At 39.6% G+C, this 21,469-nt stretch overlaps 1 protein-coding gene across 2 annotated transcripts in view; it reads right to left on the bottom strand.

The window, feature by feature from the left end:
- Nucleotides 1-722: 722 nt before the first annotated feature.
- Nucleotides 723-21,469, bottom strand: part of CCDC77 (coiled-coil domain containing 77) — a 32,515-nt gene continuing 11,768 nt past the window's right edge. For both annotated transcript variants that reach the window (XM_077871552.1, XM_077871551.1), the window contains exons 5-13: nt 18,232-18,374; nt 13,646-13,745; nt 12,474-12,549; nt 10,873-10,964; nt 9,755-9,903; nt 4,352-4,571; nt 2,321-2,446; nt 2,067-2,219; nt 723-1,275 (exon numbers count right to left, since the gene is read on the bottom strand). In XM_077871552.1, coding sequence (XP_077727678.1) covers nt 1,129-1,275; nt 2,067-2,219; nt 2,321-2,446; nt 4,352-4,571; nt 9,755-9,903; nt 10,873-10,964; nt 12,474-12,549; nt 13,646-13,745; nt 18,232-18,374 — 1,206 coding nt within the window. In that variant the 3' untranslated portion in view covers nt 723-1,128. The remainder of the gene's footprint in view (nt 1,276-2,066; nt 2,220-2,320; nt 2,447-4,351; nt 4,572-9,754; nt 9,904-10,872; nt 10,965-12,473; nt 12,550-13,645; nt 13,746-18,231; nt 18,375-21,469) is intronic.

Genomic DNA, 21,469 nt, shown 5'->3' with positions numbered 1-21,469 from the left:
TAAATTTTTGTATAAACCCACAGAGACCATGGAACAAGTAACTAAACCAGGCATTAACAAAGTTATAAATGCGGTTTTTAACAAGAAGTTATAGGAAACTAGAATCTTTTCAATTACATTTTTATTGAAAAATAGTTAATTAAAATATATACACTATTTTTTTAAAAACATGTTATTGGTAAAATAATGATCTTTCAGACAAGGATCACTGAACTTTCACTTACTCTTACCAAAGCGGCACCTTTATTTTCCTAGATGAACATTTTGCTTAAAGATAGAGTCAAGAAAGGAAGGGAGGGAGGGAGGGAGGGAGGGAAGGAAGGAAAGAAGGAAGGAAGGAAGGAAGAAAAAAAAGACTAGGGTCTCTAGTGCCCTCTGGTGTAACTTCCTGAGACTGGGTCCATAAGTAATTCAGTTAACGACAGAAGAAAGTTAAATAGCAGAATCTACTTGTTCCCATGTGATAAATTGTGATTTGCTACCTTGGGCAACCTCAGAGGATGCCTTGACTTTAGGCAGAGTTTCAACTACTGATGCTCAGTTGAGCTCATAGCCAAAAATACTTTCTTCCTGAATTTTCATCATCACTGCCTTTTTAATCTTTTTTTTTTTTTAATTTTTATTTATTTATGATAGTCACAGAGAGAGAGAGAGAGAGAGAGAGAGAGAGAGAGAGAGGCAGAGACACAGGCAGAGGGAGAAGCAGGCTCCATGCACCGGGAGCTGACGTGGGATTCGATCCCGGGTCTCCAGGATCGCGCCCTGGGCCAAAGGCAGGCGCCAAACCGCTGCGCCACCCAGGGATCCCCATCACTGCCTTTTTAAAAAAAACACAAAACCCTGTCATTAGATTATAAATGGGAGAAATAATGTGGGAAAGTCTCTATGGAATTCAGGTTATAATCCAGACCAAAAATATAAAAAAGGACAGCAAAAATGATAGCTAAAGGTCAGTGTGATAGAAGGGCTCTTTTAGTGATCCCTAATTCCTAATAATAGGTATTCGTAATAACAGGTATCACTATTCTAGCCAACTCTGTGCATACAGTTTCTGGGAGAAGATGACCTTTTTGGCAGATTTCAGGAAACCGATCTATTTCATATGAGTGCCACATTGAAATGTAAACCTCAACAGAGCCTAAGTTCATTTTCCAGACCAAAGACTTTGGACTTTAGGTTCTTCAGTTCTCCTTGTATCTTATGTGCCCGTCTATTGCTGTCACGCACCTCACATAGGATGGCAAGATCCTGGTTTGCCCGGGCATTAAGTGTTGCCTAGAGATTTGAAAAAAAAAAAAAAGAAGAAGAAGAAATGATTATGGCACATGCCAGGGGAAAAAAAAATCAGTCACAAAGACTAGGCTACGCTGGCTCCTTTTTGGGAGACTTAGCACATAAGAGAAATTCAACCCTTAGCTTGCTTAATGACTATATAAAGAAGGAAAGTGTAGAGAAGAATTAAAGCAGAAAAGGCATGAGACTCTGCTTTCCCATACAGTAGTAAAGAAGCTGTAAGACAGAATAAAAAAGCAATAATGCATAAAGAGACCAATATAAACATTACTGGTAAATTTGCCAAAGAATGAAAGAAAAGAATCCCTTTAATAATTAACCTTGTTTGGCACATAGCAATCATTTAGGATATGTGGCTGACTGGTAAAATCTCTTTAAGAAGGATTCTGAGGTACCCTGAATTCTAAATAAAGCCATGTTTGACAGGAGAAAATTCTTCCTTACTCACTCACTCACTCACTCACTCTCCCCATTGGTAAAATAGACACAGTTCTTTTCATCTACTTCTTGAACTGGGAAGGATGGAGCTTTCTGCTAAGTTTAGCAGATGGAAGTACGATGGCACAGGCAAGCAATGATTTCAATCTTCTGCATCCTCCCTCTGGCGTGTACTTCAGTTGATCTTAGTGAGGCTTGAAAGATGGTGATCCACTAAGCTCTACCACGAGGGGAACCTCAGAAACATCTTTCTTCTGAGGAGCCCTCACCACCACCATGTTTCCCCTTACCTGCACCCCTTTTCTTCCTCTCAGTAATTCAGGGTTCACAATTACCTTATAGAGGATTTGCTCCAAGTCTTTTAGCTTCTGCCGGAGAATCTTAATATCCGTCTTAAAGCCTTCTACTTCCAAGATACGCCTATTCTCCAAGGCCTCATAGCGTCTTGTCATCACCTGTAACCGCTTCCCCATCTTGTTAGTGCGATCCTAAATATAGAGACATGGCAAGGCATTTCTGAAGATGAGGGAAGCATTCCCTGAGCCATCTGCACTTCCCACTCCATCAGAAGTGGCAGAGAATTTTGTACCTTGAAGATTTCTCTCCTCACTCCCTCTTCCTCACGAATTCGGGCAAGCTCCTCTTCTAGGGACATGCACTGCTCTTGATACATGTTGGACAATTTCTTCTCTTGTACTAACTTATCCTTTAGGGACTGAGGGTCAAAGGAAAATAAAATTACAATTTTGGTAATTCAAATAGCACTTGGGCAATGAAAGAAAGAAACGAACGGATTTCAATTAAGTCTAAAATGAGTTAAGGAACAAGACGGAAAGGAACTTTGGAGAACATCTGAAAGCCTCCTATTTCTAGATGATTCTCTTGCTTTTTTCTAAAGCATACATACTAGAAAATCTTTAAAGTAAAACAAAAGTTTTGGCTCTGAGAAGGGTCAGATAATGGAGTTCAGAACTGTCCCACATAGGATGTTAAAATATAAATTTTGGGATACATTTCTGAAGTTATTTAAATAGAATCAACAAGAACACATAACATACATGTTCCATAGAGCAGAGGAATGATCGGTAAAAACCTTAATCAGATCGTGATCCTTCCTTACACATAATCCTTCAAAGACATGCAATGTTCTTTGTTTTTTTTTTTTTTTTAAGATTTTATTTATTTATTCATGAGAGACACAGAGAGAGAGAGAGAGAGAGAGAGAGTGAGAGGCAGAGACACAAGGCAGAGGGAGAAGCAGGCTCCATGCAGGGAGCCCGACATGGGACTCGATCCTGGGTCTCCAGGATCAGGCCCCGGGCCGAAGGCGGCGCTAAACTGCTGAGCCACCTGGGCTGCTCAAAGACATGCAATGTTTAGAGTTAAATATTCTTACCAGGATTGTAAAGACCCTACAAGGCCCTCCATGACTGGCTGCTGCCCACCATCTAACCTCTTTGCTTACCACTTCCTTCTTGCTTATTCCTCTATGACCACAATATTTCTTCTCTTCCCTTTAAACTTGCTCCTCCCTTTGTCTGGAATACTCTTCCCCTAGATCTGTATGGCAAGAAGAAGACCATTTTATAGGTCTCAACTATAAAACAACACCAGATTTAACAGAGGGTCCCTGTGCTTCCCTACAAGAGTAGACTTTCAGCAACTACATATAATTTTCACATAATCTTTTAAACTCCTTAATACCACTTTTTAATAAACTATAATTTTCTCTGTTTTGTTTCTGTACCTTCTCACCCATTTAAGTTTTTATTTATTTACATAATCTTTACACCCCATGTGGGGCTTGAACTCATTACCAGAGACCAAGAGTGACTGAGCCAGCCAGGTGCTCCTCCCTTCTCTTGCCTTTTCATCCATTAAAATGTAAATGCCATGAAAGCAGACCTAGTCTAATTTATCTACTGCTGTGGCCCCAGAACCTAGGCCATAGTAGGAGTGCAATAAATATTTGTTGACTGAATAAATGAATCAATTGTTTACTTTTCTAAATCCCCAAATGCTATAATGATAAGCTACTCTCTAAAACCTATTTCGTGAGGCTGCTGCTACAACAGCTTCCTGGATCTTGTTTTGTTGTTGTTGTTGTTGTTGTTTTAAAAAGACTTATTTATTTATTAATGAGAGACACAGGCTAAGAGAGAGAGGCAGAGACATAGGCAGAGGGAGAAGCAGATTCCTCACAGGAAGCCCGATGCAGAACTCGATCTTGGATCCCAGGATCACAATCTGAGCTGAAGGCAGGTGCCCAACTGCTGAGCCACCCAGTGTCCTGCTTCCTGGATCTTTTTTTTTTTTTTAAGATTTTATTTATTTATTCATGAGAGACATACAGAGAGAGAGAGAGAGGGAGAGAGAGAGAGGCAGAGACACAGGCAGAGGGAGAAACAGGTTCCACGCACGGAGCCCAACATGGGACTCGATCCCAGGTCTCCAGGATCAGGCCCTAGGCTGAAGGGGGTGCTAAACCGCTGAGCCACCCTGGCTGCCCATCCACTTCCTGGATCTTGTATGACAATTTTTACATTCTTTGGAATTCTCTGAGTTCTTTCAACTTTTCCAGAAAAAAATTAGTAATTTCTGTAAGACATAAGAAAACTACCTTAACATATTCATTTTGGTTACGATGAATCTCATGAACGACTGGCCAAACTTTTCCAATTTTATCTTCTTTCTTTTTACACTGTGTACTGTATTGCTTAATCTTTGACATCAAATGATCCTTTTCAAGCATCCATGACTTCTCTTTACTTTGGTTTTCAAATCTGAGTTGCAAAAAGTCTTTGGTACTCTCATAAAGAAGTTCTTGGGTGTGATGGAGACTATGAAAGAAAGTACAAATGTGGACACCAAGATGCTTACATGGTATATATGACGCACAGTTATTCAAATAAAGGGAAGATACAGGTTAAAAATTGTACAGTATATAAATTCTATAAAATATCATTAGCAGTATTTAAAACACACTTAATCTGATCACTGGCAAACGTACATGTTTTACCAAAGTATAATATACCTACCTATCCATGTGCACTAGTTCTTAAAAAAAAAAAAAAAAAAAAAAAGATGTATTTATTTATTAATTTGAGAGAGAGAGAGAGAATGTGCACATTTGTGAGTGGCGGGGGGGGGGGGGCGGGGCGGGGGGGAGGGTGGGAGCAAGGGGAGGTGCAGAGGGAAAGGAAGAAAGACTCTCCAGCAGACTCTCCACTGAGTGTGGAGACTGACGTAGTGCTTGATTTCATGACCCTGAGATCATGACCTGAGCTGAAATCAAGAGTCAGACGCTTAACTGACTGTGCCACCCCAGTGCCCTACATAGACTGGTCTTTATAGATGATTTCCCAAGTGCTAATTCCAGGTTATATAATTAAAAGATTTACAAAAATATTTACACATAGCCTGCACAAGTATGGGCTATTCCCTGACTGAGGGTGAACACAAGTACTTAAATATCAAAAATAGTTTTGCTTTTGTTTATGTTGTGCTCTACATGTAAACTGCCTGATATCAAATCTTGTCCTTTTCTCAAGATTAACCTCCCTCTATGGAGGGATTGTGACAAGCTCGGCCCATTTAGTTTCTCCATTCTCTGAAATTTGGTAATTCTCTACTCCTGTGTTATAATTTGACATTGGCTCATACACTATGTCTTGTTTTAACTGTCAATAGGTTTATTTTTGTTTCTCTTTTAAGATTTTATTTTTAAGTAATCCCTACACGTAATATGGGGCTCAAACTTACAACCCTGAGATCAAGAGTCACATGCTCTACTGACTGAGCCAGCCAGGCGCCCCAACATGCATATATTCTAACCTGAGCAAAAGCATATCCCTTATTTATCATTTACTTTTGCCCTGCTACCACCAGACTGTCAAGAACACTTAATAGTCAAGAACTATTAAACATATACAGAGTACAAAATAAATTCCTGCTGACTATTGAGATTTAGGAATAGGCAAATGAAGCTTCTATCTTTAAGAAAGGATATCCTTAGAAGTTAGCAACTCATCAGTTTAACATCAACACTTTCTAGAAAAATGCTGTATCATATGATCAAATTGCTTGCAAAGAATATTACATACCATGAGGCAATCATTGTAATTTCCCCCTGACCAAATAATGTCAGATAAACTTAGTTCTTTTCACGAGTAATAGGATAACAGATAAGGAGAACATGATAGCATAATGCAGGCACAAAGCAGGATAACTGTCACCAGACGAATATATACATACTCAGGTATATATGTATGTGTATGAAGAAAGAGAGACTGATTCAGTTACCACAAGATCTCTCTTGCTTTCAATGAGGTATTTTATTCTATTTTACATTATGTTCTCAATTACAAACTGGGCAAGTAATAGTCTTGTTAATGTATAAATGGTTTGAAAGTGAGACCCAAAGGACAGTCATTAAAGGCCTTGGATTTCATGTCATTCAATATCCTTAGGATGATCTATCTAATATAAGGGACTGATTATATGCTCAGATATGCAGATGATGTTAAACTAAGATGGTTATTAATATTCTAGAAGACAGATACAAAATTACAAATTACTGTGATGATTTAAAAGCACTGTTCCCTTAAAAAACAATTAACATCCAATGAAAATAAACATGTTGTGCATAAGCACAGAATACCAAAAATAAAAATGAAAATGGAGAAGTGCTGGCCATATGCAAACATATTTATTCTGTGTTAAAAGAAACAGAACCAAAAAAAAAAAAAAAAAAAAAAAAGAAACAGAACCTGGGCAGCCCGGGTGGCTTAGTGGTTTGGCGCCGCCTTCAGCCCGAGGTGTGATCCTGGAGAGCCAGGATCGAGTCCCATATCGGGCTCCCTGCATGGAGCCTGCTTCTCCCTCTGCCTATGTCTCTGCCTCTCTCTCTCTCTGTCTCTCATGAATAAATAAATAAAATCTTTAAAAAAAAAAAAAAAAGAAAGAAAGAAACAGAACCTGCAAGAGCCAGAAGACATATTCTATCCTGTATTGACCAGAGATCTTAATTTAAGATCACATCCAATTTTAATCACTTTTTTTAAACTGTCTTCTAGAATATTAATAACCATTTAAAGTAGGCTCCACTCTGGTTGTGGAGCCCAAAGCAGGGCTTGAATTTATGACCCTGAGATCAAGACTTGAGCTGAGATCACGAGCTGGATGACTGATTGAGCCACCCAGGTACCCGAATCACCATACTTTTAAGTGGAGGAAGAGGCACTAGAGAAGTTTAATATGACAAATAAAAGAAGTTAAAAAGACGTTAAAAATGTAACATAAAGTTTTTTAAAAAGATTTTATTTATTTATTTGAGAGAGAAACAGAGAGAGAGTGCACACATGTACACATACCAGCAGAGGAAGAGACAGAGAGAGAGGGAGAAGCAGGTCCCCCACTGAGCAGGGAGCTCAACTCGGGGCTCAAGCCCAGGACCCTGGGATCATGACCTGAGCCAAAGGCAGATGCCCAACCAATTGAGCCATTCAGACACCCTGAAAGAAAATTTTAAATGTAGAATGTTTAGTGCAAAAAGAGGAACTCATATGCATCTTGGTAAGGATTACCAAGTACTGGAAAGATATTTATTATGTGCCTGTTATGCACACAGGGCAGGATGGAGGCCACAGTGAGCCTCTGGGGAAGAGAGAGAACTCCAAAGAAGTGATGGTAAGTGCCATCAGAGGCAAGCTAGTCATCATAGAAATGTAGGGGAGGAAAAACTGAATTCTGCCTGGGGAAGTCTTCAGAGAAGAGGTGACCATGTACAACAAAGTGCCTGCCACACTACAAGGATCCCACAAGCGAGAGATATTAGTAGTCAGAATGAAGGATACAGTGAAATACAGCAGAAGAGCTGAGGCTGAAAAGGTTAATTTGCTGCCAGAAGATGAAGACCCTAGTATTTCATGCTGAGGCCCTAGGACTTTTATCATAAGATAAATGGGGAGCTTTCACAGGTTTCTGAGCAGTTGGGCAATTCCTAACAGAGACACTAACCCGTAACAGTGAGGCAGACTGTAGAAAACAGAAGGATCAGGGATAGGATGAACAGTTAGCTTACTGTAGCGCCATAAACAAGAATAGAGCCTGGCTGGCTCAGTAGTGGGAGCACGTGACTCTTGGGTCTCAGGGTCACCAGTTTGAGCCTTATGTTGGGGGTAGAGATTACTTAAAAATAGAGAAAATCTGGGGTGCCTGGGTGGCTCAGTCAGTTAGGTGTCTGCCTTCAGCTCAGGCCATGATCCCAGGGTACTGGAATCAAGCCTCACATCAGGTTCCTTGCTCAGCAGGGAACCTACTTCTCCTTCTGCCTGAGGCTCCCCCTGCTTGTGCTCTCTCTGTCAAATAAATATTTATAATCTTAAAAAGGGATCCCTGGGTGGCGCAGCGGTTTGGCGCCTGCCTTTGGCCCAGGGCGTGATCCTGGAGACCTGGGATCGAATCCCACATCGGGCTCCCAGTGCATGGAGCCTGCTTCTCCCTCAGCCTGTGTCTCTGCCTCTCTCTCTCTCTCTCTCTCTCTCTCTCTCTATCATAAATAAATAAAAATTAAAAAAATAAAATAAAATCTTATAATCTTAAAAAAAAAAGAATAGAATAGCTTGAATCCATGTGAAAAGAATGAGAGGGAGAGAACAGATTGGAGAGGCTTCTCAGGCTCATACTCGATAGGGCTTGGAATTCAGGAATAAGAGTGGGGAATTGAAGATAATCATTAGGTTTCAAGACTGGGAAGTGGGATGGATGTAATATCATTAAACTAAATGAAAAAAAAAAAGAATGAAGTAGTAGGAACAAGGCAGTGTTTCTTGGGAAAGAAAAGCAGCTCGGTTTCAGACATGGTAAATGGGAGGTGTTTGAACATATTCAATTAAAGAGCTCCAGGGATCCCTGGGTGGCGCAGTGGTTAAGCGCCTGCCTTTGGCCCAGGGCGCGATCCTGGAGACCCGGGATCGAATCCCACGTCGGGCTTCTGGTGCATGGAGCCTGCTTCTCCCTCTGCCTGTATCTCTGACTCTCTCTCTCTCTGTGACTATCATAAATAGATAAAATAAATTAAAAAAAATAAAAAATAAAAAATAAATAAAGAGCTCTGTACAGCAGTCTGGCCACTGGAACCACACAAAAAGCTGAGGAGGGTCAGAAGGGTAGAAGAATCAAGACAGGTGTTACAAAAATCAGAGGAAATTGGGCAGCCCCGGTGGTGCAGCAGTTTAGTGCCGCCTGCAGCCCGGGGCGTGATCCTGAGACCCTGGATCAAGTCCCACATCGGGCTCTCTGCATGGAGCCTGCTTCTCTCTCTGCCTGTGTCTCTGCCTCTCATTCTCTCTCTGTGTTTCTATGAATAAATAAATAAAATCTTTAAAAAAAATTGGAGGAAATTAATTTCAAAGAAAGGGTGATCAGAGGTACCAAATATGCAGAATGATACTAGTTACACTGAGGACTATAAAGAGATAACTGGTCATGGAAATTAAGAAGTCAGTGATGACCTGAGAAAGGGCAGACCTAGTAAACAGTGGGGATGAAATGAGACTGTGGTAAAGTGGGGAAAGGCGGGCAGGTGAGGAATAAACATAGCAAGGACAGAGAGCTTGTGGTTTTGGTATAGGTATGTAGCTGTTTTCCCCACATTTGTGAAGGACCACACAAAAGAAAAGGTCCCTGCAATATTGAGTCAGATAACATGTCAGCAGATAAGAGAACGTTTCTTTTTTTCTTTTTTTTTTTTAAGAGAACGTTTCTTAATGTCTAAGATCAAGCTGAAACTCTAAAGTGGGTTAAATGCATGTGGGATACTTGCCAATTCTTCAAGAAAAGAATCAACAGCACTCCTAGAGAAGCCTGGACACCCACCTATGTAGAGGCATGGGTGTTTGATGAAGACAATTTTCTCAATTCCCTTTCAGTTCCCTATGCTGCTAAAGTACAGGACTGTTAACTTTTAAGCCCCTTGGAAGAATTTACAAATCTGTCAGGTACAGCTTTCTTGAACACTCACTTTTTGGTAAGCTCTTTGATTTTGTCCTGATTCCTCTGGTGATGAACTTGTATTTCCTCAATGCGAATCCGTCTATCCTCCATGAGCCCTTCCACTTGTTCTCTAGAAAGCTTGGTCTGCTCTTCCAGCTGAGCCTGCAGTGCTTCCACCTAGACAGGTCAAAAAAAGGTATCCACTTTTGTCCTGCTTCCACTTACTTCTTAACCTCAAAAAGCGAGCCTGTTTCTAGAAAACTTTAAGAAAAGCAAAACAAAAAAATCCACAAACAAAAGAACAGCAGCAAAACAAATAGAAGAAAAATCTTAAATATATTTCTTTTTATGTAATGTCTTATAAATGGGGTTAGGCTACACAGGAGCAAGCTCTGTCCACACTAAACAAAGTACCTGTAGCACTAACAAAAAGCTAGAAAATCCAGTTTCCTCTGCCCTAAGATTCTCACTTTCCACCATCTTCCTCTTGAGATTTTTAGGACCATCTCCCTTCTAACAGACCCTAGTTGCAAAAAAATAGTATGACTTTTGTCTTCATTCTTTAACTTAAAAAGTGGAGCAAAATCAGTATCATGTAATTTCCTTCTTTGATTCTGGCTGTCATGACTCTAAACGGAGATACTGGCCAAAGGTAGAAATTATCATTTGGAGCGACGGACTCCTCTTGCGCCCCAGCAAAGACAGTAACTTGAGTGCAACTAGATGAAAAATCATGGTTGCATGTGATACACAATTACCAAGTGGTAAAAGGATGATTCATGACTTTAGAATACATGTGCTAAATAAATGGATCTATCCCCACAGGTCAATCTATCAGCAGAGACAATTAAACTCTCTGTGTCTTCCCTAGGCCAAACACAAAAGGAATTCTTACTGTATGATAGTTTTGTTGCAAACCGTTTAGCATACAAACCAAACGAACAGAAAGTTCAGAAGAGGACTTCTAGAATGGCTGAATGGAGAATAATGGTTTTAAAATATAAACTCTTAGAAATTAGGAACCTAAATTTTCTTAATCACTTGATGCCTAGGTATGATATGTGTGCAAGGAGATACTTTTATGATAACAATGGTATGTTACACAAAGCTAAACTTGTGGACAGAAACTCTTCTGGTCTGTTTTACCTGTAGGATAAGTGTTTGTACGTCTCTCTGGTATTGCTCAGAACTTTCTACCTTCTCTCTCATTACTGGTTTTCTTTTGCTTACTTTAGAATCTAAAATAGAAAACAAAAATTATTATTATTTAAAAGATATTATTTATTTATTCAAGAGAGACACAGAGAGACTTAGACAGAGGGAAAAGCAGGCTCCAGGCAGGGAGCCCGATGCAGGACTCGGGGATCACACCCTGAGCCAAAGGCAGACGCTCAGCCGCTGAGCCACTCAGGTGTCCCCAGAAAACAAAAATTAATCAACACCTTTACTTAGTTTTTCTTTCGGCTATTCAAGCTTCAGCATACCTTTGCAGAGGAGTCTGGTTTCATCCACCCAGAAGAGAAGGAAAAGAAGATAAAGGAAAGCATATGATGATTATTGTAATACTTTTTTTTTTTTTTTTAAGATTTTATGTATTTGAGAGAGAGAGAGAGAGGGAACACAAGCAAAGGGAGTTACAGGGGGAAAGGGAGAAGCAGGCTCCCTGGTCAGCAGGGAGCCTGATGAAAGCTGACATCATGACTTGAATGAAAGCAGCCACCTAATTGACTGAGCCACCCAGGCACTCCTATAGTAATACTTTTTCAGATGGGAATTTCTCTAGGGATGCCTGGGTGGCTCAGCGGTTGAGCATGCCTTTGGTTCAGGGCGTGATCCCATAGTCATGGGATCGAGTTCCACATGGGGCTCCCTCCATGGAGCCTGCTTCTCCCTCTGCCTGTGTCTCTGCCTCTCTCTCTCTGTATCTCTCATGCATAAATAAATAAATCTTTAAAAAAAAAAAAAAGAATGGGAATTTCTCTAAAGGAACTCTGCTAGGATGTCTCCTGGATAATAATACTCATTTTTCTAGAGACTACATTAAATTTTCCTTTGGAGCTGTGTCTATTTTCTTTGTAAAATCTTATTTAACCAGAAAAGGTAAGGAATAAGGAAAAGTAAGTCTAAACATTTGGTTATGACAGATCACCCAATTTTCAAAAGATAAGATTATTTTAAAAATAAGCAACACTAAAATTACACTGAACAAAATTCCTAGGATGTTTCAAGAAGCTCATATTAAGAGAATAGATCTTGAAAGTTCTCATCACAAGAAGAGCAAATCTGTTACCATGTGTGGTGATGAATGTCATCTAGGTTTATTGTGATCATTTCATAACATATACAAATATTAAATCCTTATATTGTATACTTAAATATAATGCTATATGTCAATTACAATCAAATGTCAATTTTCTAAAAAATGACAGAAATAAAATTGGGATTTCTGTTAAAAAAAGAGAAAAGGGGAGAGATGGAGGATTAGAAGCTAATTAACATTCTGTGATTCCCAGAAGTTGTCCAAATCTGTTTTATGACTTATCACCTGTAAACATGTTCATTACATATTTTTTCTCCTTTAGTAAAATATAGGAAGGTTAAAGGAAAAAAGCTCAGTGAGATCTTAAATCACCAGAGGCATCATTATGAACATTCATTATCACTACATAGTAGGAAAAAAATCTAATAATATATACTGTGTTTTTGAATTCTATGTCAATGAGAATTTATAACAGTATGACTGATACCTGTTCTGAAAGCTGAGGAAAATTCATTCTGTTCACATATACCCACAGCCTGGTTAGTCTTTGAGAGAATGCTGACCTAAAGAAGCAAAAAAAAAAAAAAAAAAAACAGAAAGTATAGAATTAGTTTTCCTATAAATGTCATATTTTACTTTTTTAGCTTTACTTCTGTAGATCAAAATACTTTTTATAAATCAAATTGGAAAAAAAAACCAAAAAAAAAAAATTGGTCAAAATTGCCATAATCCTATATGGATGTTATGCATGTTAGATACCAAAGTGGATTAAGTAACAAACTGGATAAAACTCAGTGCTGGTAATATAAACTAAAAAACTAAATTTCAGGGAATTCCTGGGTGGCACAGCGGTTTGGCGCCTGCCTTTGGCCCAGGGCGCGATCCTGGAGACCCCGGATCGAGTCCCACGTCGGGCTCCCAGTGCATGGAGCCTGCTTCTCCCTCTGCCTATGTCTCTGCCTCCCTCTCTCTCTCTGTGTGACTATCATAAATAAATAAAAATAAAAATAAATTAAATTTCAGAGTTATTTAGTAATATCTGCTAAAACAAAGGGGGGGAATCTTGGACAAGGGCCCTTAGGAAAATAACAGAAACACAAAAGCATGCATATGTAGATATGTATAAAAGAGGTCACTGAGGCAGTTTATTGAAGTGTAAAAGTGGAAAAACTATATATACATAAATATCTCTATATGAATGGAAAAAGTTTTATCTCTGGAATAAAAGATACTTCCACTTTTACATGACAGATTTCTGAGAGCTGTTCTTAATAAATGCCATATATTACTTTTGTCATCAGCATAAACTAAGATTAAATAAGAAACCTGAGTATTGCAACTTGCTCCCACACTAAGTATGATCCTGCTTTCTTCTCTAATCTCACCCAAAACATCTACTCCTTTATGCTGTAAGGTTTCCAAACAGTGAAATGGGGTAAATGATGCCACTTTCCAAGGTTTATTTGGGGGGGTAGGGGAGAAGCACAAAGCTCTTCATAATTATAGAAAATGCAAAAATGCTTTGAAGACTTAGAGATTATGACAGCTAATTCTCCTTCTATCTTCTTTAGCAAGTACTAAAATTGCTCTTATTATGGACCCCAGCCTGTGTCTTATAAATAAAGTCAGGCTTACCATGCTATACCAAAGATTACTTACTTTGTTTGGAGGTTCCTTATAAAAATAGGTCACTTCTCCAGTGTCTGTTGTGCCCACAAGAGCCAAGAGATTCTGTATCTTTTTCTTGTCTTCTAGCTCCCTGCAATTCTCATAGAAAACACACATTGTATTTAGAGGAAGTAAAATTTTCTGTTTAAAGGACCTCCTTTCTGATTTATTTTTAAGACAATAGCAACACCAAATTAAAATTGAGTAAGATTTACTTAGACCTTAGCTCTAATTTCTGAAACATCATGTATTTATATTCAGGAATTCAGAGAGAAGGGACCAGAAAATAATTTCTTAGTTGGTTCTAAAAGAGAATTATAGTGGATGCTGGGGTACACTGCTCAGATTCTCCTTTTTAGCACTGATGGGTTCATTCCTTCAATTGCCAGTAATGTTGCAAGCTGATGGCTCACAGCTGAATCTCTCTCCAGAATTGTCCTCAGTCAAGAGGGACTGCCTTAACTGACTATATACCCAATGGACAGGCTGCACCCAGTGCCTGGCTAATGAGAGAGTAGAAAAGTCCAATTCCCTTGCTTCAATTCAGGATATTTCTGAAAGGACATCCCAGTTTCAGGGCTCCCTGTGGCAATGGCTGAGGTCTTTTGTTATTAATTATACTATAATTCAACTTCTGCCCAATCAGACTTCCCTTATTCCTTCATGGGTGGTTATTCCTAAGAGCACTCTCCAATAAATTTCCTGCAAGCAAATCTCCATTGCAGAGTCTGTTTTCCAGGGAAACCAACCTAAGATAGTTGGTATCAGAAAAGGACCAAGGAAGCAAACTCTAAAATGAGATTTCAGAGGCTGTGATATGGAGACAGTTTATAGAACATAATGTTCTTGGAGCACCTGGGTGGCTTAGCCAGTTGAGCATCCAACTCTTGATTTAGGTTCAGGTCATTATCTCACGGTCATTGGATCCAGCCCCACACTGGGCTCTGTGCTCAGCACAGAGTCAGCTGGAGAGTCCCTCCTCTTTCTCCCTATGCCCCACCCCTTGCTTGTGCTCTCTAAATAAATAAATAAAAACTCAAAAAGAAAAAAAAGAACATAGTGTTTGTTCTTAGGAACAAGACAGATGAGTGGTTAACAGGGTATAGTTTAAACAATTAAAATAAATAAAAAATGAGGTGCCTGAGTGGCTCAGTTGGTTAAGCATCCAACTGTTGATCTCAGCCCAGGTCGTGATCTCAGAGTTGTGAGTTCAAGCCCTACACTGGACTCCACGCCAGATGTGGAGCCTACTTAAAGTGAATGAATGAATGAATGAGTTAATTAATTAATTAATTAAAATAAAATAAATAAAAAATGAAGGGAGGCTGAGGGCAGCTCCCTATACAAAACTACAATCTCTGACCCATTTTCTGCATCTCAGCCAGTTTTAAGACCATTACCTGACAGAGAAGCTGGATCCCCAGGAGGTAAGACTAGGTGACACCACAACAAGTATACATGATAATGAGTCCCCTAGTCTTTCCCCAAAAGATGTATGGCCATTTATTTAAGTAATTATACACTGGAGAAAAGGAAATAACCAGAGCCAGCAGGCAAGAAAAAGGAAAAGACATCCAAAGGGAAAGAGAAGTAAAATTATCTTTGTTTACAGATGATGTGACCTTGTATGTAGAAAACCTAAGGGTTCCACAAAAAGAACAAAAGCCAAACCAAACAAACCAAAGAAATTCTATTAGAACTGATATAAGAGGGATGCTAGGTGGCTCAGTGGTTGAGTTCTGCTTTCGGCTCAGGTCATGATTCCAGACTCCTGGGATCAAGTCCCACATCAGACTCCCCACAGGGAGCCTGCTTCTCCCTCTGCCTATATCTCTGCCTCTCTCTGTGTGTCTCTCATAAATAAATAAATAAATAAATAAATAAATAAATAAATAAAATCTTTAAAAAAAAACCCCACTGATATAAGAGAATTCAGCAAAGTAGCAAAATACAAAATTCTTCAAGCAAAAATCAGTTGCATTTGTATACATTACTGATGAACAATCTGAAAAGGAAATTAAGACAATAATTTGCTTTACAATAGCAACAAAAAGAATAAAATACTTAGGAATTAACCAAAGAAGTGAAATACTTGTATACTAAAAACACCGCTGAAAGTATTTAACACAAAAATAAATGGGGAGAAATGCTGTGTACATGGATTGGAAGACTTGATATTAAGATGTCAGTATTACTCAAAGCAATCTATAGATTCAGGGCAACTCCCATTAAATCTCAATGACATTTTTTGCAGAAATAGAAAAATCCATCCTAAAATTCATATGGAATCTCAGGGAACTCAAAATAGTTAAGATGATCTTGAAAAAGAACACAATTGGAAGATCCACACATCTCTCACTTTTTTTTTTTTTTTTTAAAGATTTTATTTGTTTGACACAAAGCACAAGCAGGAGGAGTGGCAGGCAGAGGCTGAGTGAGAAGCAGGGTCCCTGCTGAGCAAGGAGCCTGATACAGGGCTCGATCCCAGGATCCTGGGATCATGACCTGAGCTGAAGGCAGACACTTAATCAACTGAGCTAGCCAGGTGCCCCAGAAGACCCACACATCTTAATTTCGAAACTTACTACAAAGTTAACTATAATCTAAACAGTGTGGTACTGACATAATGACAGACCTATAGACTGGTAGAATTGAATACACAGCCCAGAAATAAGTCCCACATGTATGGTCAAATGACTTTCAACTTTCAATGGAGAAAAAAAAGTCTTTTCAACAAATCATGCTGGGAAAACTGGATATCCAACATGCAAAAGAATGAAGATGGACAATATACAAAACAACTAACACAATATACAAAAGTTATCTTAAAATGGATCAAAGACCTACCTATAAAAGCTAAAACTATAAAACTTTTAGAAGAAAACACCTGGATGGTTCATCGTTTGAGCATCTGACTCTTAATTTCAGCTCAGGTCATGATCTCTGGGTTGTAGGATGGAGCCCTGTGTTGGGCTCTATATTGGGTGTGGAGACTGCTAAAAATTCCCTCTCTCCATCTCTCTCTGCACCACCTCCCCATCCACTCACCAGCGCTCTCTTAAAAAAAAAAAAACTATAGTGATATTGGATTTGGTAAGGATTTTTTGAATATGACACCAAAAGCAGAAACAACAAAAAGAAAAATATATTAATTGAACCTTAAGAAAATAAAAAACTTGTGCATCAAAAGGATTATCAACAGTGTAAAACAGCAACACTCTGAATGGAAGAAAACATTACAAACCACTTACCTAATATGGGATTAAATCCAGAAGACCTCTTAAAGCTACACAACAGTAAAAATCAAAGAACCCAATTCAAACATGAGCAAAGGGCTTAGACATTTCTCTAGAGAAGACACACAAAAGCTAATAAGCATATGAGAAAATGCTCAATATCACTTATCAGTAGGGAAGACAAATCAAAACAATGAGATACTATTTCACACCCATTAGGATAGTTGTTATTAAAAAGAAAACAGGGTGCCTGGGTGGCTCAGCAGTTGAGCATCTGCCTTCGGCACAGGGCATGATATCAGGGTCCCAGGATCCAGTCCCACATCGGGCTCCCTGCATGGAGCCTACTTCTCCCTCTGCCTGTGTCTCTGCCTCTCTCTCTCTTTGTTTTCTCATGAATAAATAAATAGAGTCTTTAAAAAATAATAATAATAAATAAAATCAAAAGACAAAACAAATGTTGGTATGGATAATAAACTGAAACTCTTGTGTACTTCTGGTGGGAATGTAAAATGGTGCAGTCACTATCAAAAACAGCAAGGTAATTCCTCAAAAATATTAAACACAGATTTAGTATTTGATTCAGCATTCCACTTCTGGGTATATAAACAAAAGAATTGAATGCAGGGACTTGTTCATTCCTGAGAGAAGTGCCAGCTCGTATCATAAGCAGATTTTTTTTTTTAAAGATTTTATTTATTTATTCATGAGAGACACAGAGAGAGAGAGAGGCAAAGACACAGGCAGAGGGAGAAGCAGGCTCCATGCACCGAGAGCCCGACGTGGGATTCGATCCCAGGTCTCCAGGATCGCGCCCTGGGCCAAAGGCAGGCGCTAAACCGCTGCGCCACTCAGGGATCCCTATGTTAAGTATATTTTACCACAATAAAAAAAAATGTAGTAGTGGATGTTGTAGAATACTGCTCAGATGCCACCTTCAGGACCAAGACACCCACCACCCAAGAGCTGAGTCCTCCAGGAATTGCCCTAGGCTGAAGGGGGCTTGTCTCTCTCAAGATTACATCCCCTCTCTGGTGACAGCCTACATCCACTGAGTGATCATTGTAGGGCACAAATGGTCAACCGTTTTGCTTCTGAATGGCTATCCTGGCCTCAGAGCTCCCTGTGGGGTTGGCTGAAACCTCTGCTATCATGGAATCACAGTTCAAATCTGCTCATAGATGTTATTCCTGAAGAGTCTTCCTACTAATAACCATCCTTGCAACCATCTCAGAGTCTGCTTCCTGGGGAACACAACCTAAAAGAAGGGCCACAGAGAAATGTATCTTGTTTAGTTTAATTTAGAAATATAACCAATATTTCCCTTCTCCCACTTGGTACCTGATTCTCAGTCGGTCATTTTCTGAGTAGAGGCGTAAAACATGTTCCCGTTCCTGGAAGAGGCAGACCTGTATATCACTTAGAGCTTTCTGCAATTCAGCAATCTCTTCTTCCCTCTGCTGCAAATCCCATTCTAGTTTATGCTGGAGGAGGTGGGACGGGAAGAAAAAGTAGTTGAAAAGATATTGCGCTTCACAGTAGGATCTCATATTGGATACGGTGAATCAGTTCATGCAGAAATATTACAAAGCGAATGGTTTCACCAACACAGAATTCAAATGACAACAACAGGTTGTGTACAGACTTGAGTTTAAAGCTACAGGGTGAAAAAAAAAATAAAGCTACAGAGTGAGTGTGATGTTTGCATATAACATAAAAGTTCTTGTATTTTCTTTTTATAAATTACAGAACCCTGTAACGCCATATGATTTACCTCTTCTAGTCACACTTCTTTTTTATTTTTTAAATTTTATTTATTTTCTTTTTGAAGATTGTATTTATTTATTCATAGAGACACAGAGAGAACAGAGAGAGAGAGAGAGAGAGAGGCAGAGGGAGAAACAGGCTCCATGCAGGGAGCCCGACGTGGGACTTGATCCCTGGTCTCCAAGATCACACCCCAGGCTGTAGGCGGCGCTAAACTGCTGCGCCATGGGGGCTGCCCCACACTTTATTTTATTTTATTTTATTTTATTTTATTTTATTTTATTTTATTTTATTTTATTTATTTTATTTTATTTTATTTATTTTATTTTTTTCACACTTCTTTTTTAAATGCTTTCTATGTAATAAGGATTACAAAATTTTGGAAAAACAAAGATAAAAAGGAATGATTCCTGCCCATAGAGTTGAAGAATTTTGTGCGGGGAGAGAGACCTGCAAACAATTAAAATGAAATAGTTATTTCATGAAAGAGTGTGCATAGAAAAATGGTAGAGGGGAAGGTATGGCAGGAGTAAAACCTCTGCAGGTTTTGGGAAATCAGAGAACACAACCCAAAAATTGGAACGTGAAAGATGAAAACTGCTAGAGACAAGTAGAGGGTGGGTACTCTCGGGAAAGAGAGAGAAATACAGAATCATCAGAGCCTTGAGTATCTGGGTAACCCCAAGTATTACAGTGTCACTGGCATTGACAGTTAAGAGGCAGAATGGGGACGTATGAGGCCAAGGCTGGATACTGGTAAGGAGGACACTGTAATAGTTCGGGGAGACATAATAAGGTTTGAACCAGTGTGGAGGGAACAGTGATTAAGTTGTTGGAACAGATTAAGTGGCATTTAGGAAGCAGAATGAAGAGGACTCACCAAGTGCTAGAAGTAGGGGCTGGGGAGAATTGCAGGCAACAATACCATTTACTATTGGACACAGAATAAAGAAAAATTGAAGAGATGAAGAGGAGGGAGGGGATACTTTAGTGAGACATATTATGTGTGGGTAGGGTAGGAAAGGGAAGAGTTGTTCAGACACGGATGGGTTAACACGGAGATCAAGAGAAAAGTGAGTCCATGTTAGTTATTTGAATGTCATCATCTCCTATGTAGTAGTAGAAGGCACAATGAGACCATATAAGGTGGAGTCTAGAACTTTGCTATTTAAGACTAAGCTTCGAAGGGGTGCTGTTGATGGAGACTGAGAAGAATGGTCAGAAAGGTAAGATAGACACTGACTGAGAAAGGAAAAGGACATGGAAATCCACAAAGGACAAGTCTGCAGAAAGATCAACAGTGACAAACAGTCCAAAGGCCACAAAGAGAAGAGTTCATTTTGACAAGCAGGTTCCAGAGACCACAGGAGATGCAGCTTCAGTAGAGCAATGAGGACAGAGACCAAACTACAGTCAAGAGGCCACAGAGGGGAACCCTGGGTGGCGCAGCGGTTTGGCGCCTGCCTTTGGCCCAGGGCGCGATCCTGGAGACCCAGGATCGAGTCCCATGTCGGGCTCCCGGTGCATGGAGCCTGCTTCTCCCTCTGCCTATGTCTCTGCCTCTCTCTCCCTCTCTGTGTGACTATCATAAATAAATAAAAATAAAAAAAAAATTAAAAAAAAAAGAGGCCACAGAGTGGGTGGTAAAGTCAAACTATTCTACAAGTGTGGTTGAGAAAAAAAAGCCATCTACGTAAGACAGTAGTTAAGAGGGGAAAGCACAACCATAGAAGGGTGTTTTCTTCTTTTAAGTCGGGAAAGACTTGAGTATGTTTATATACTGAGGACAAAGAGGTAAGTGTGAGGCAAGAAGTTAAAAACAGAACACAGAAGAGATGATGAAACAGGGTTTCTGAGGAGGAGAAAGGGATGGGGGAGGGCTAAATCAATGCAGCTTGAACAAATAGAGATTGTCCCTGAAGTAGGAAGAAAGAATGATGATGGATCGATGGATACAGATGTTGGTGACTTGTATGGATGGGCAGGAAGGGAGCATGAGTGATAGCTGGCATTTCTTCTATGAAGTAGGAAGAAGATGCCTGAGAGAAGAGGACTAAGAAGGGTTTTCAGGCTGGAGGAGGGTGAAGGTATGGCACAGATGTGCACAAGTAAGAAAAATTGCTGTATGGTGACTAAGGATATAGATGGACATGTTTAACATGAATTTATTCAGTAATGATATGTGACTGTTTCAGAACAATGGTTCTTAACTAGGGGTGATTTTGCCTATGCTCCCAGAAGAAATTGAAGCAGCGTCTGCAGGCATTTCTGATGATCACGAATGGGGAAGAGGTGTGATACTGGTGTCTAGTGAGTGGAGGCCAAGGATGCTACTAAATATTGTACAGTGGGGATCCCTGGGTGGCGCAGTGGTTTGGCGCCTGCCTTTGGCCCAGGGCGTGATCCTGGAGACCCGGGATCGAATCCCACGTCAGGCTCTCTGTGCATGGAGCCTGCTTCTCCCTCTGCCTATGTCTCTGCCTCTCTCTCTCTCTCTCTGTGACTATCATATATAAATAAAAATAAATAAATAAATAAATAAATAAATAAATAAATAAATAAATAAATATTGTACAGTGCACAGACAGTCTCCACAATAAAGGAGTACCAAGCCCCAAATGTCAGTAATGCCAAGGTTAAGAAATCCTGTGGAGGACTGGATGAAGTTATAGTTAGGGTGTGTGCTATACAAGTAGGGCAGAAGAGTAAGCAAGGGGTCATGGAGGCAGTATAGTTACTGAAGTGAAGCACAATGCAGTTTGGGTTAGAAAGGAAGGACATGAAATCAGAAGCTGGCAGGCAACACTTAAAA

This window comes from Canis aureus, chromosome 25, assembly GCF_053574225.1.
Source record: "Canis aureus isolate CA01 chromosome 25, VMU_Caureus_v.1.0, whole genome shotgun sequence".
Lineage (NCBI taxonomy): Eukaryota > Metazoa > Chordata > Mammalia > Carnivora > Canidae > Canis > Canis aureus.
This window is presented reverse-complemented; position numbering and strand designations above follow the sequence as displayed.